The sequence below is a fragment of the Mesoplodon bidens genome (genome assembly GCF_964165515.1).
Source record: "Mesoplodon bidens genome assembly, contig: HAP1_SCAFFOLD_367, whole genome shotgun sequence".
NCBI lineage: Eukaryota > Metazoa > Chordata > Mammalia > Artiodactyla > Ziphiidae > Mesoplodon > Mesoplodon bidens.
In genome coordinates, this window is record NW_027671720.1 from 312,316 (window position 1) to 327,864 (window position 15,549).

Below are 15,549 nucleotides of genomic sequence, written 5' to 3' on the forward strand. Positions count from 1 at the left end.
TGACTTTGGTCAGCACCAAACTACCTATCCTTTGATTATCTATGGCTATGATATGAGATCGTGGATATGAAAGCTCTCTGAAATTGGACAAGTGCTGTGTGGATGGGAGGGCTTCTCACTGCTATTATCGGCTTTTTGTTTCCTCCTGTAAATCATTCTCTCCAGGCCTCAGTCAAGTCCTTGAGGGCAGCAAGGCGCAGGCCAGACAGGAACTCCTGTAAGTCAGGAGCTCCTGGCACAGGGCTAGGGGCAGGGCGATCTCCACGAGCAATGGAGAATGTGTTGACTTCAGAAAAATGAGTTATCTGGGGATACAGGATCATTGGGTGTCAGTGAGACGAAAAACTGGACTTCTGTTCAGTAAGACTGATTGACCAAATGTGTTTTATCGTGTCTCCCTCCCCAGGCCATTCACGGGCCTAGCCGCTCCGCGGCACGTGGGATCTTTCCGGACCAGGGCACGAACCCATATCCCCTGCATCGGCAGGCGGACTCTCAACCACTGTGCCACCAGGGAAGCCCTGTTTGGGGTTTTTTGATAATGAGTTACATGAGTTCTTTATATATTTTGGATCTTAACCCCTTACTAGATTTGCAAATATCCTCTCCCATTCAGTAGATTGCCTTTTTGTTTCATTGATGGTTTCCATCGCTGTGCACAAGCTTTTTAGTTTGATGTAGTCCCATTTGTTTATTTTTGGTTTCATTGCCCTTGCCTGTGGAGTCAGATCCAAAAAAATATTGCTGAGACTGTTGTCAGGGAAGTTACTGCCTATGTTTTCTTCTGGGAGTTCTGTGGTTTTCAGGTCTTATGTTCAAGTCTTTAATCCATTTTGAGTTGATTTTTGTAGATGGTGTAAGCTAGTGGTCCAGTTTCATTCTTTTGCATGTAGCTGTCTAGTTTTCCCATCACCATTTGTTGATGAGACTGTCTTTTCTGCATTGTATATTCTTGTCTCCTTTGTCATAGATGAAGTGACCATATAAATATGGATTTATTTCTGGGCTCTCTGTTCTGTTGATCTGTGTCTGTTTTTGTGCTATTACCGTACAATTTTGATTACTGTAGACTTGTAGTGTAGTTTAAAATCAGGGAGTGTTATACCTTCAGCTTTGTTCTTCTTTCTCATAATCAGTTTGGCTATTCAGGATCCTTTGCACAAATCCCCAGGATCCTCTGTACAAATTTTAGGATTATTCTAGTTTTATGAAAAATGTCATGGGTATTTTGATAAGGATTGCATTAAATCTGTAGATTTCTTTGGGTAGTATGGACTTTGTTTTTGAATTTTATTTATTTCTTTATACAGCAGGTTCTTATTAGTTATCCATTTAATACATATTAGTATATACATGTCAGTCCCAATCTCCCAATTCATCACACCCCCACCCCCACCCCCACTTTCCCCCCTTGGTGTCCAGTATGGACATTTTAACAGTACTAAGTCTTCCCATCTATGAGCATGGTGTATTTTTTCATGTTTCTGTCATCTTTAATTTCTTTCATCAATACCTTGTAGTTTTCCAAGTACAAGTTTTTTACCTTCTTGGTTAGATTTTTTCTAGGTAGTTTATTCTTTTTGATGCTATTGTAAATGGATTGTTTTCTTAATTTCTAATAGTTCCTTATTAATGTATATAAACACAACAGATTTTTGTTAATTTTGTATCCTGCAACATTACTAAATTTATTTATTAGTTCTGACAGTTTTTTGGTGGAGTCTTTAGGGTTTTCTCCATAAAGTATCATGTCATCTGCAAATAGTCAGTTTTACTTCCTCCTTTCCAATTTGGGTATCCTTTATTTCTTTTTCTTGCCTAGTTGCTGTGGCTAGGATTTCCAATAATATGTTGAATAAAAGTGGCAGAAGTGTGCATCCTTGTCTTCTTCCTGATTTTAGAGGAAATGCTTTCAGCTTTTCACCACTGAATATGATGTTAGCTGTGGGTTTATCGTATATGCCTTTGCTAGGTTGAGATACGTTCCCTCTATACCCACTTTGTCAACCCATCCTTGCATCCCTGGAATAAATTCTACTTGATTATAGTGTATGGTCCTTTTAATGTATTGTTGGATTCAGTTTGCTAATAATTTGTCAAGGATTTTTGCATCTGTGTTTATCAGGCATAGTAGCCTGTACATTTCTTTTTTTGTGGTGTTTCAGTATCAGGGTTATGTTGGCCTCATAAAATGAGTTTGGAAGTGTTTCCGCCTCTTCAGTTTTTTGAAATATGTTTGAGAAGGATAGGTATTAAATCTTCTTTAAGTATTTCGTAGAATTCACCATGAAGCTCTCTGGTCCTGGTCTTTTGTTTTTGGGGAGCTTTTTGATTACTGATTCAATCACATTACTAGTAATTGATCTATTCACATTTTTTCTTCATGATTCAGTTTTAGAAGATTGTGTGTTTCTCGGAATTTATGTATTTCTTCTAGGTTATCTGACTTGTTGGTGTATAATTGTTCGTAGTAGTCTCTTATGATACTTTGTATTTCTGTAGTGTCAGTTATAGGTTCTCTTTCATTTCTGATTTTATTTGGGCCCCTTCTCTTTTTTTCTTATTGAGTCTGACTAAAGGTTTGTTAATTTTGTTTATCTTTTCACAGAACCAGCTCTTAGTTTCATTGATCTTTTTTTTTGTCTCCATTTCATTTATTCAGTATTTCTCATCTGACTTCTATTATTTCCTTCCTTCTTTGTTGGAAGTTTTTTCCTTTCAGCATATTTGAACATATCATGCCATCTCCTTCTGGACCACAAAGTTTCTGATGAAAAATCAGCTGATATTCTTATGGGGATTCCCTTGTCTGTAATTAGTTGTTTTTCTCTTGCTGCTTAAGATTCCCTCTTTACCTTTGACTTTTAACGTATTAATTATAATGTGTCTTGGTATGAATCTCCTTGGGTTCATTTTGTTTGGGACTCTTGGTTCTTGCTGGACCTGAATGTCTGTTTCCTTCACCAGGTTAGGGACATTTTTAGCCATTATTTCTTCAGATAAGTTTTCTGCCCCTTTCTTTCTCTGTCCTCCTTCTGGGACCCCTATAATGTGGGTGTTAGTGCCCCTTTCTCTCTCTTCTTCTGCGACCCCTTAACACCGATGATAGTACACTTGATGTTGTCCCACAGTTCCCTTAAACTGTCCTCATATTTTAAAAATATTTTTTCTCTTTGCTGTTCTGTTGGGGTGATTTCTGCTACCTTGTCTGCCAGGTCACTGATCTGTTCTTTTCTACCATCTAGTCTGCTGTTGATTCCCTCTAGTGTATTTTTCAGTTCAATTATTATAATCTTCAGCTGTGTGAGTTCTGTTTAGAACTTGCTTATATTCTGTCTCTTTCTTGAGTTTCTCACTGTGTTCGTTCATTCATCTTCCAAGTTTGGTGAGCATCTTTAGGACTATGACTTTGAATTCTTTATCGGATAAATCACTTACATCTGTTTCATTAAATATTTTTTCTGGGGTTTTATCTTGTTCCTTCATTTGGAACATGTTCCTCTGCTTCCTCATTTTGCTTGACTCTCCGTCTTTGTTTCTGTGTATTATGCAAAACAGTTACTGCCCCGTCTTGAAGGAGTGGCCCTGTGTGGGAGATGAACTGTATTTTTAACTTTTTCCTAGTTCTTGGTCATCTTATAAACTCTCTCTGTTTGTTTCACTCCCATGGAGTCTAGAAATGCAGTCCCACCCCCATCTGCCTGAGCCTGGTGCTCAAGGAGTGTCCCCTGTGTGGGCTACATGCGATTGTTGCCTCAGGTCATGTCCCGCGAGTGGCATGAGATGGGGTAGGCGTGGCTGCTCGTTGTCCATGTTTGTCAGTGCTGCACACAGGCAGTGCAGGGCCGTGGGGTAGGGGGTACTCACCCACCACCACTGTTAGCAACTTAGAGTGAGAGTGCAAAAAAGTGGCACCCACCAGTGCCATCAAGGTAGAGGGAATTTGTAAAAATGGCATCTGCCAGCATTCTGTCCCCAGAGAGAGTCCCAGCCAACTTCTGCCCCTCTGGTAGATGCTTTAAGATTAGCAAGTGAATCTCCTTCACATATGATCTGGGCTCTTTACAGACTGCTACTTGTTGCTTAGGAAAGAGATGTGGGCAGGAAATATAAATTTTTGTGATGATAATGTTAAAGCCATAATTAGTGAATATATTTATCCAAAGCTTTATGTAGAGTGAAAGAGAACTTGTGGGTGAATCCAGGGATTTGTTGAAGAGCTCTTTGAATATGGAAAAATAGATAAGAACCAGGTCAGTAATAGAAGTAAGTGTTAAAGTGATAGAAACCACCAGTAAGGAAAAGAACATTTCAAGGAGGGTGTGCTTATGCATTCGTGACAAGAAACACTAAAGTGCCATTGAATTGGTAACTGAGAGCTGTTGGTGACCTTGGCAAGAGTCATTTCAGTGGTGTCCTGAGACTCAGAGGCAGATTGCAGTACATTAAGGAGTCAGTGGGGGATTTTAAAGTAGAGATAATTTTTTGGAAGGTTTGCCAGTGAAGGAAAAGAAGAGGGTGGGAGCTAGAAGGGACCGTAGATGCAAAGGAGGGATGATGATGATGACGATGATGATTTTAATAATTAAAGCAGTTTGAGCACAATTACATGCAAAGGGGAAGATGTGGAAGGTACAAGGGGAGGCTGCAGTTGGAGAGGGTGGAAGCTAATGGCTTGGTGGTGACTCATGAACTGATGTGTGCTTGGCTGTTTTGTGTATAGGGGTGGCAATACTGCAGAGAAGCATCTGACTTTATGCCCCCTTCTATTCGTCAGACATCCTCATTGCCTCCCCCCTGGGCTTGAGGACCATCATTGGTGGAGAAGGAGAGAAGAAGAGAGATTTTGACTTTTTGTCTTGTATTGAGCTTCTCATCATTGATCAAGCTGACATTTACCTGATGCAGAACTGGGAGCATGTCTTGGTAATGCTGGTCATTAACATTTAGAGACAAGAAGCTCAGTGGTTTGAGTCTGAAATGGTTATTAAAGTCCAGATTAAAACTCAGCTTGGAAATGGAAATATTCCACATTTTCCAATTTGAAAACGGGAAATGTTGTCCCCTCTTCTACCCACAAGTTGGTCAGTAAAGTATCCAGAAAGATTAAAATTCTTGTCAACATTTTCAAATCTCCAGAAAAGATTTCTTCCCCTTAAAAGTTGCTTCTAGTAATAGACCAGTTTAGTGTGGTTGGTTGGTTGGTTGGTTGGTTGGTTGGTTGACTGACTGAAATCCCTCCTCACCAGGAATGTTTTTATCTAAAATAGTTCCTCCTATTTATGCTCGTTCTCTTTTGTTTGGTCTTCAGTGGAGATGGGAAAACATTGCTCATGATTTCTTAATTTGTGATGTTTTACAGAGAAACGTAAGATGTTTTTGTCCCCCTACTGTAATTTGTACTATAATTTTTTTTCTCCCTCTCAACATACTCTGCAATGTTTTGGGGTTTAGGATTGTGCTTTGGAACAATCCTCATCACAGAACTATAGGTTTATTTTTATAAGGCATGTGAGCATTTACCTTTTCTACAACCCCAGGACTTGGAGTAAGTTTGGGACAGATAAAGGGGAGTACTTATTTATAAAGTAGGGAATAAACTTATGGTACTTGTGACCCTTCAATATACATTACAAGGTAAAAATATGATTAAAATAGAACAGGCATGTCGATGGTTGAGTCATCTTTATTTTGAGCAAAAGGCACATGTAGTCACTCAGGGAATTTTCTAACGTTTTGGGAACCAAGTCATGGAAGGACAGCAGCTCTGTTTTCCGTGTCATTTCCCTTCTTGTCCAAGTCTGGAACTGAGTTGCTTACAGAGTGACCAGAGTGGCATTTCAGAATTTCCTTGAAAAGAAATACTCTGTATAGGTCGCATCTTGATCCTTTTTGAGAGATCCACAAGGTGGCCAGTTTGAGCTTTTCTTCTTGTTCGCTTGACTCTGGGCAAGTCACTCACCCATCTGAGCCTGTTTTCTTGCTGTAATTTGGGAGATGATAGTATCTACTTCATGGGGTTAAATAAGATGATGGGCTTATAGAGAGGTTAGCAACGCCCAGCAGGTAAGTGTTCAATAAGTATTAATGGAGTATTACTTCTGCTCAAAGCATTTGATGAGCCACATGAACCTACTGCCCTTGGACTCACATGGGGTGGACTTTTCTCGAGTGCGCATGTGGAACCTCAATAATCGGTCCAAGTACTATCGTCAGACGCTGCTGTTTGGGGCCCTGCAGGATGCCCAGATCAACTCTGTGTTCAACAAGTACTGCGTCAATGTGCAAGGCCAGGTGGGTTCTCTCCTTCTTTCTCTGAATTTTCATGAAGTATTGTGTATTGTTTGGGTCATGAGGCAGAAGGAGAGGACAGCATTTGGTCAACAATGGGGATAGCTCACTTCCTAATGTTCTCACTGACACCTGGCAGGTGGCTGTGAGGAACGTCCCGATGACAGGCTGCATCAGTCATGTCCTGGTGCAGCTCCCACATGTCTTCCCGAGGATGGAACCTGAAAACCTAGCTTCAGTGATTGATGCCAGGTACCCTCCCCTGTCCCATTGGATCCCTGGGGGTCACAGAGAGGGATTTTACTTGGGCATTCAAATTTAGAATTGTATTCCACGTTGGCTTTCTTAGTTACCATTTACGAAATGAAATGAGATAACTGAATCCAATCATGCCATTGACAGAGGAGGACACTGAAGGCCAGAGAAATGGTGTGTTGTCCTAGTTCCAATAGTGCCAGGGTTAGTAAATCAAGGGTACTTTCCCCTAGACTGTGGCATTTTTTAATTACATTAATTTTTTAATGCCTCATGTCAACAACTTAATTCTAAGCCCTTCAGGGCAAGAACTGTTTTCCTAATTCTCTATGTAATTTCCCCGTCTTCTCCTTGTGTTTAGTCAGGGGACCCATGGTAGCAGAATGGTGCTTAACACGTGGTAGGTGTTCAGTAATTATTTGTTGACTGACTGACTGACAACTGAATGAATGAATGATACAGTTACGTACTTCCTAGAATAATTCTCTGGGATATACCAGCATCACATCTATTCTTTATGATGAATAGTGTTGGCACTTACTTTTTGATGCGCTTAACAAGTTTTATCCCTACAGAATCTCTTTGCAATGAGGTAGGCCAAATTGGCCTCTTAGGGGAGGTAGAAGGAGATTGTGACTTGCCCAGGGTCATGCAGTTGGCAGTGACACTATGGCTCACCTCTAGACCACTGACTCTGCCCTTCGCCTTTCCGAATCAGGTTTGACTTTTTCGTCAACAAGATTTTGCCTCAGTATCGTGATGCAGTCATGTCTCACACGCTTATCTATGTCCCCTCCTACTTTGACTTCGTGCGTCTCCGAAATTACCTCAAGAAGGAGGAACTGAACTTCACTCATATCTGCGAGTACACCCAGAAGTCTGGTGTCTCCAGGGCCAGACGCTTCTTCCTTCAAGGAGAGAAGCAGTTCCTGCTCCTCACAGAGCGCTTCCATTTCTACAAAAGGTAAAATAGGGCCAGGTTTCAAGTGTCCTCTCTGGAGGGTCTGCTTCCAAGTGCATGGTGGGCTTTGCTGTGTTATAAGGTCCTCCCTTGCTTCACCTCCTGCAGACAAGCCAGAGTTTGGGGGGCTGGACAGACTTTTGTTGATTGGTTGGTTGGTTTTCTTTCAAAATGGGCATTGTTGGAAAAGGTGGTAGAAACGAATGAGTGACTACAGCATAACCTGTATATAGATCTGGAGTGGGTCCATACTTAGGGTACCTCCTGTAGCTGTGGGTATACCCCTCAAGAAGGACATTACAGAGCTGAGCAGCTCTCAACTGAATACAGGAAAGGGAGGAACCTGTCGTAGAAGCACAGATGAAACACCTGGGGACTGTGTGGTCTGTGGAGATGGAAGTTGAGTACAGGGTCAGTGTTCAGAAAGCTCTCATTTGTCCTGAGGCAGTGCACACACACTTCTGCACCAAGGAGAACCAGGACTAAGGGGCTCCTTGAAGTTTAGGAGAAGCAAAAGGTGAGGGGCTTAGAGGTGAATATTTAAGGGCTTCAGGGTTTGCTTCTTGCTGGCATCATTATTTGCTTTGTTCCAGTGAGTTGTTGTTTTCATTCATGTTGGAAATGGTATTTTGGGGGAGTTTGCACTCAGCAGGTCTAAAGAGCCCTTAGTTTTCCAAAAGCTTGATACGTCAAAGCAAGTCCTTTAAATGAAGTGGATGGATTGGAAAACTTCCCAGCGTGATTGTCTGTAGCAAGTGTGAACTAAGCTGGGATGAGGACTGCTCTCAAGTAGCAGCTTTTCAAGGAGAGGGCATGATGTCAAAGGAGCCCTTTCTCTTAAGTAGGCAGGACAGTCTTCTGTCTTACACTGTTCATTTATTGACCAAACTGTTTTGTCCCCAAAGTCACTATAAAGACAAACCGAACACGTGCCATTAGCTTTGTACCCTGGACCAGGTTAGTGGGTGTTTAAGTTGAATGGAGATAATCTGCAACTGCCAATTATCTCAAGGTTCCCAGCTATAGATTTTTTTGCTTGAGAGGTCACCAAGGTGATGATGGGTATTTTGATCTGCAGTGTCTTTGTGATTTGATTTTTTCATTTGACCTTGGGAAAAGTACATGTATTTTACACTTTAGTATCCAGCTTTAAAATTCTGTATTTATATTCTCTATGGAAGTAGGCCGTGTTAGACATATTGCAGTTCATTTGTGAGCTAGCAAAAAACTTTCATCCTGAGGATTTGTTTTCTTTGGGGGGATGAAACCAGTAGAATCTTAGGATGGGATGGGCATTTGGTCATGATGGCCCTCCTGAGGGGAGGACAGTTCACAGTTCTTTCTCTGAGCATCATCAGTGGGTTAGCACAGGAAGGATTCTTAAGCAGGGGGCAATCAGAAACTCTGGAGGTAGGATTTCTGGAGGTGGGAAACGCTAGTGGGGTGTTTCTGAGTGCTCCCTGCCCCAGGGAGAACCCCAGTTATAGAAGTAACAGACCTCGTCTTTATAGACTGTATGCAGGAGCCAGCCTTGCAAGTCAGTTGTGGTTGCCTCATTTATCTTTAACAGTTGTCAGGTAACATAGACATCGGGAATGTCCTTAGTTTTGGGTCCTGTCACAGTGTTACGCCATATTTGTAGGGGTCACCGAAGACCCAAAGCACATACAGGAGAGGAGGAAGGCAGGGGAAGAGGTGCAGAAGACCATGGGAATTGTTACTAACTGCCCCTCTGAAGAGGTTCTGGTCACGTGCTCTTATTTCCAGGAGATGCCTAGTCTCTACTGTGCACGAATTGGTACTAAGAGAGATTTTCTTGGGTTTTAAATATAATACCTATTGGAATTGGTTTTGTTGTTTTATTTTGCTTTAAAAATACTCTCATTATAAGAGTATTACACAATTATTGTAGAGAACCTAGAAAATCTAGGTTAAAAAAATGGGATCACCTGTCATCTTACTGATATAAACACCCATTTTGGTGTATTTCTTTCCTGTCTCTTTGATGTAAAAAACATGTGCACGTGCACACACACACAGACACAGGCATTTTAAAAACGACACCAACATTGGGATCACAGTGTACACATTTGGATTTTTTTTTCTTTTATCTTGAATGTTTTATGTGCTTATTGAAAAAAAGCTTAAATAAGTTAGCATTTTGGTATATACTTGTATGTTATGGATGTATTTTTTAGTTTATATATATATATAGTTCTACTATATCCTGCCCCCGCTCCAACTTTCTATTTGGGAAGATTTCATTTCAAAAGACATTGTAAGACTATCCCAGTGAACATCTCTAACTCCTTCCACTTAGGCTTCACCAGCTGTTAGCATTTTGCCACATTCTCATGCACCCACATTCTCTGTCTCTCCTTCTCTCTTTCCACTCACATCTCTTATTTTTTCTTCCTGAACCATTTGAGAGTAAATTATGGGAGGCTTCATGACACTTAACTCCTAAATCTTTCAGCCTGTAGAGCTTAAAAACAACATTCTTTTATCTAACCACAACACCATTAACATACCACTTGACATTACTGCAGTAATACCATCTAGTATTTAGTCTGTATGCAAATTTTCCTAGTTGTTCCCAAAATGACTATTACAGCTGTTTCTCACCACCCCCCCCACCCCAATCCAGGATTTAGTTAAGAATCCTACATTGCATTTGCGTGACATGTTTCTTTAGTCTATTTTAGCAGTTCTCAAGCAGGAGCAGTTTTGCTCCCCAAGGGACATTTGGAAATATCTGGAGACATTTTTGGTTGGTACAGTTGGAGGGTTATTCTAGTGGTCTAGTGGTTCAAGCGGGTCAAGGCCTGGGTGCTGCTAGACGTCCTACAGTGCACAGGACAGCCCTTACAACAAAGAATTACCTGGCTTAAAATGGCAGTAGTGCCAGGGTTAAGAAACCCTGATCTAGAATAAGTCTCTGCCTTTGTTTCTTGCTGTGATACTGATATGTTTTGAAGAGTCCAGTCCAGTTTCCTGTAGAATGTCCCACATCTGGATTTGGCTGTTTTCTTATTATTTAGATCAGTGTTCCCAAACTTTGCTACATATTAGAATCCCCTTGGGGAGCTTTTAAAAATCTGAATGCCCTGGTCATACCCCAGTATCAATTAAATCATGGTGTTTGGGGATGGGGACCAATTACAGGTATGTTTAAAAAACAAATAGGTGATTCAGTGAGCATTAGAGTTCGGGGACCAAAGATTTAAACATTATTTTAGTAAGAATTCTACATAGAGGATATTGTGTACTTCCCCCTGCATCTCCTCAAGAGGCCCAGGGTGTCAGTTTGTCCCGTTTTTGGTGATACTAAATGTAATCACTTGGTCAAGGTAGGTCTGCTAAATCTTTACATTGTAAAAATACCTTTTCTGTGTAATTATAAGTAATCTTTTAAGGTGTGTATAGCATCCTTTTTAATGGTTGCATAGTGTTACATTGTATGGGTATATAATTAACCCAGTTTCCTTTTAATGGGCATATTGATTTGTTGTTTTCTGTTATTATATACAATAATGCCAAGAGCATCCATATGCGTAGTTGATGGCATAGTTGCCTAGGCATTTCCTTAGGATAAATTTGGAAAGGAAAACTTATTTGTTCAAAAGCTGTACCCAGTTTAAAATTTGCTGTGTGTTGCCACTCCCATCTTCTCCCCTCCCCGGTGAAATACACACTCACAATAATTTATACTCCATTAGCCTATTTCTGTAAATTCTGTAAATATTTCTGTAAATTCTCCTTTTTTCCAGTGACTTGATAGTCAAAATGATACCTCATGGTTTTAATGTCTTCTTCTTGCTTTTCTGTGTTTTTTGTAATTGTCAGTTGAACGTAGTGCCTGAGTAAGTAGCTGGCCTGGACGCCTCTTCTGTCAGGCCACTAGCGTGGCAGTTGTGAATCTAGTTAGGATTTGGTTGTTACCGTCGTTGCCTTCTAGTTACCACAAACTGCCAGTTCCTCCAGCAGACAGTGGCCCACTGTGGGGCCCAGTGCTGGAGGGCCTTGTCTCAGTGTCCTGCTCCCCTCTCAGCTTTCACCATGCCCTGCACCCCTGTGCCGAGGGAGAGCCTCTCCCATGCTCCGGCCCCTCCCCCAGTAGCAGGCTGCTCCTGCTCGCTCCTCCCCTAAGGCTTGAAGTGGGGCAGTTGTTCTCCTCCTGGTCCAGCTCAGATGCAGGCAGGTTCTGTCCATCCTGGGCTTTGGAGCTGGCGCTTTCTCAGGGCTTCTGCACCACCCTCCATGGTGGCCAGCCTCTGCCTTGTTCTACGAGGGGTCTTGGTGGGAAAGAGTTCCCTGCATCTCTGCAGTGGTGGCAAACATCTGCTTACATCAGTGCAGGATCTTGGGCTGAACAGGCTTCACGCCCTTTCCCCAGTCTTCATGCCCTTTCCCCTTTCCCCAGACTGCTCTTTCTACTGGATGTAAGTCCTGTGGTGGGGAGGGATGGGGTGAGGGGTTAATGCTCCTCCCTTAGGGCACACAGTTTTGCTGCTTCTGACTCCACCCTGGCAGTTGACCTTTGCCCCCTCACTGGCTTCAGGCTTTAGCTTCATATACAACATGGCTCTGGGAAGAGAGTGAGTTTTCATGTCTGCACCACCATCGGGGTCTCTCAGGTCTTCTGCCTTGCGTCCAGTCTTTCCAGGGCTCCCAGTGGAGACCTTTGGAAAAGCCATCATGACTGTGAAGTAAAGGAGTGTCCGGGAATCCCAGGGATTCTGAACTGTCATGCAAGCCCATAATTGCCCTTTAAGAACTTGTTAAAAGTGTAGCTTTTTTCTTCCTACCCACTTTCTTAGCAGCTGCCCTCTTCCCCACTGTGCTCTGCCGAAGGTGAAGTGGTTCATATGTCCTGTCTTTCTTCAGACCATCGTGTCACTCTTTGGAATTCAGTCAGTGATGGGCTGAAGCTGGCTCATACCAGCTCTTAAGGTATGGTTGCACATCTCTTCCCAGTTCCAAGTTCAGCAACATGACACTGGTAGCTTGAAATGGAGTATTTACACCACAGAAATTGGCAAATGCTTCAAATCAGCACCTATCCTCCCCCACTGAGAATCAGTTGTTAAACACACACCAGGGCACCGTTGAATCAGTTCACTTGGTTGCCCTGTGACATCAGCTGTCTAGGCTCAGGAAAAGGAACACTGTTGTAGATTATCTTTTTCTTGTTAGCATGGGAGCAGTATTCTCTTGAGTTTTCTACATACTAAGCAGAAATGGAACTCTGTGTCTGTTTTGATAACTACTGAGGCAGAACTGTGTTTTTTCAACATCATTAGCCATTAAAATTCCTTTATGGAAAGAGGATGTGGAAAGCTGATCCAAGTAATGGACTGCAGTTATATTTTGGGAGAGGAGGGTCTCCAGAGAGATCAGGATGAGCCAAGGGATAAAAAGACAAGGAAAACTTACCGTCCATGAATAAAATAAAATTCCCGAGGGAGTCTGACATCAGCCCTGTATGAGAGTCTTAACAGGAAAAATCAGAAACTTGTCAACGTATAAAATCTTTGGTCATGGAGCCCAAGAGGGAATGATTGACCTCAACCCGAACCGTAAGGCGCGTCCCTAGGGTCTGCAACCCCCCACACCATGCAGCCCTGTGCAGCAGGGAAAGAAGCGAGGAAGCTGTTGAAATTAATTGCCTTCCCATAATGCCTAATGGGTCCTCGGGCAGGATTTTGTAAATGGGTGAACTTGGGACATCTGCCATGGAGTTAACATGTCTACAGAATGACAAGAAAAGACTAATGGGAGTGCATTTACAGTTTATGCTGTTTATTTTATGTACTGGGTCTGGTCTGACCTCAGCTCCATTACAGAACACTGTTTTGCCTGATTATAATTAGGATAATGTTAAATTGGAAATGCCTGCTTTTCAAATTTTCTGCGACAGATTTCTAATCCTTGTCTACTATTCTTCCCCACCCTACCTCAGTCTGCTCAGATTAGGCTCAAGAAGTGCAAATTCATTTTATCATTATCTTAAGCCAAACATTAGGAATTCAAATACACTGTCACAAAAAATGAGCCCCTCCAGCTCAAATTAGAGTAACTTTTGGTCTGTGTGTTATTTGTGCCATGGTCTTTCTCCTTGCATGAAACAGCGAGAGTGACTATGTCCCTGTAAAACTCTTCGGTGGCTTTTCCATAAACTTTCTCATGTAGACATAGCCTCTCTTTCTCCTTCTAACAGATACACAATAAAAGGCATCAGGAACCTAATTTTCTATGAACTGCCAACATATCCCCACTTCTACAGTGAAGTCTGTAACATGCTGCAAGCCACCACCAGAGGAGAGGAAGCTGCCTGGACCTGCACTGTCCCCTACTCCAAGTACGATGCCCAGAGGCTGTCTGCTGTGGTCGGGGTGGAGCAGGCTGCACAGATGCTGCAGTCCAAGAAGAACGTCCACCTTTTCATTACTGGAGAGAGATGAGAATTGGTTGGACAGGAAATGGTGTTTGGTGTGATATGTCATGCTTGATTCTGTGTCTCTTGGACCTGATTCTGATCACTTACACAAAGAAGGGCTGCAACAAGGAAGGAGCACCAGGCAGGTTCTTAGCAGATACTCCTTTCTTTTCAGACCATATATACCTGAAAAGTTCCGTGTAAACCAGATTTTGGTAAAACCCATCTTTCAGAGGTCAGGGGAGAGCTCATGGAACTCTGAGAAGTTGATAGAAGGAATCTTCTACTTGTGAATTTTTTTGTACACCATAAATTCTTTTGTTGTGATTTCACCTCTAATTTATTACACTTGGTGAACTCTTTCAGATTTGCCTGTTTCTATTTGACACCTTCTTAAAGTGAAGCATGCATTTCTTTGCTTGTGAGAACTGGTTATGAGAAATTGGAATACTTCTTGCTGTTGAATATCATCTTAGTTTTGGATCGCAAAGGTTTTGCAAAACTGTTATTTTTCCCCAGCCAAACTTTTTTAAACCTTAAATATTCTATTTTAATTCAACCTAGAAGAGCACATTCGTTCACTGATCTTTTTTTAACTCCTAAATGTTTTAATGAAAATATATACTTAAAAGTCACATTATATAAAATAACATGAATTTCTACCTTATTTCAAGAAATAATTTTATGAAATTCTTGATGTCGCAAATTCATCGTCAACACCACTGTCTTCATTGCTATAGTCATTTTTTAAGTCATATAACATAAAAAGGAAAAGAAGTTACACTTTTAAAAACATTTTTAGGGAGTTCCCTGGCGGTCCAGTGGTTTGGGCTCGGCGCTTTCACTGCCGAGGCCCAGTTTCAGTTCCTGGTCAGGGAACAAAGATCCTGCAAGCTGCACAGCGTGGCCAAAAAAAAAAAAAAATTGAACTATTCTCAGACAGAAAAATTACCAATTCAGAACCTGAATCATCTGAAAATAAATTGCCAAGTTGCTGGGCCTGTCACTCCTAAAAATCACTCCTGAATTTAGTATGTATTTCATGTAAACAAGGACATTTTTCTATGTAACCTCAAAACAACCGTCAAATCAGGAAATTGCCACTAATCCTTGGGCCCCATTCAGATTTTGCCAAATGTCCCAATAATAACCTTTATAGCAAAAGGATGCAGTTCAGAGTTACATACTGCTTTGAGTTGTCATATCTCTGTAGTGGCCTTTATTCTGAATGGTACCTCAGCTTTTTCTTGGCTTTCTTGACCTTTTTTTTAATTTTTAAATTAAAAAAAATTTTTAAACATCTTTATTGGAGTATAATGGCTTTACAATGGTGTGTTTCTGCTTTATAACAAAGTGAATCAGCTATACATATATCCCCGTATCTCCTCCCTCTTGCGTCTCCCTCCCACCTTCCCTATCCCACCCGTCTAGGTGGTCACAAAGCACCGAGCTGATCTCCCTGTGCTATGCGGCTGCTTCCCACTAGCTATCTATTTTACACTTGGTAGTGTATTATAAATCCATGGTACTCTCTCACTTCGTCCCAGCTTATCCTTCCCCCTCCCCGTGTCCTCAAGTCCATTCTCTATGCCTCCGTCTACCT

The 15,549-nt window shown here is 41.7% G+C and overlaps 1 protein-coding gene across 1 annotated transcript; it reads left to right on the forward strand.

Moving 5' to 3' along the window:
* Positions 1-1,687: 1,687 nt before the first annotated feature.
* On the forward strand, positions 1,688-15,248 carry LOC308611121 (U3 small nucleolar RNA-associated protein 25 homolog). Its single transcript, XM_081260029.1, has 5 exons — positions 1,688-4,926; positions 6,112-6,294; positions 6,431-6,543; positions 7,265-7,510; positions 13,728-15,248. Exons 1-5 carry the CDS (start codon positions 4,903-4,905, stop codon positions 13,969-13,971), a joined length of 810 nt encoding a protein of 269 aa, XP_081116155.1. The 5' UTR covers positions 1,688-4,902; the 3' UTR covers positions 13,972-15,248.
* The last annotated feature ends 301 nt before the right edge of the window (positions 15,249-15,549 follow it).

Coding starts and splice junctions, on each gene's coding strand:
- LOC308611121 (XM_081260029.1), top strand. CDS start 4,903: ATGCAGAACTGGGAGCATGTCTTG. Junction 4,927..6,111: donor AGAACTGGGAGCATGTCTTG/GTAATGCTGGTC, acceptor TTCTGCTCAAAG/CATTTGATGAGCCACATGAA. Junction 6,295..6,430: donor GCGTCAATGTGCAAGGCCAG/GTGGGTTCTCTC, acceptor GACACCTGGCAG/GTGGCTGTGAGGAACGTCCC.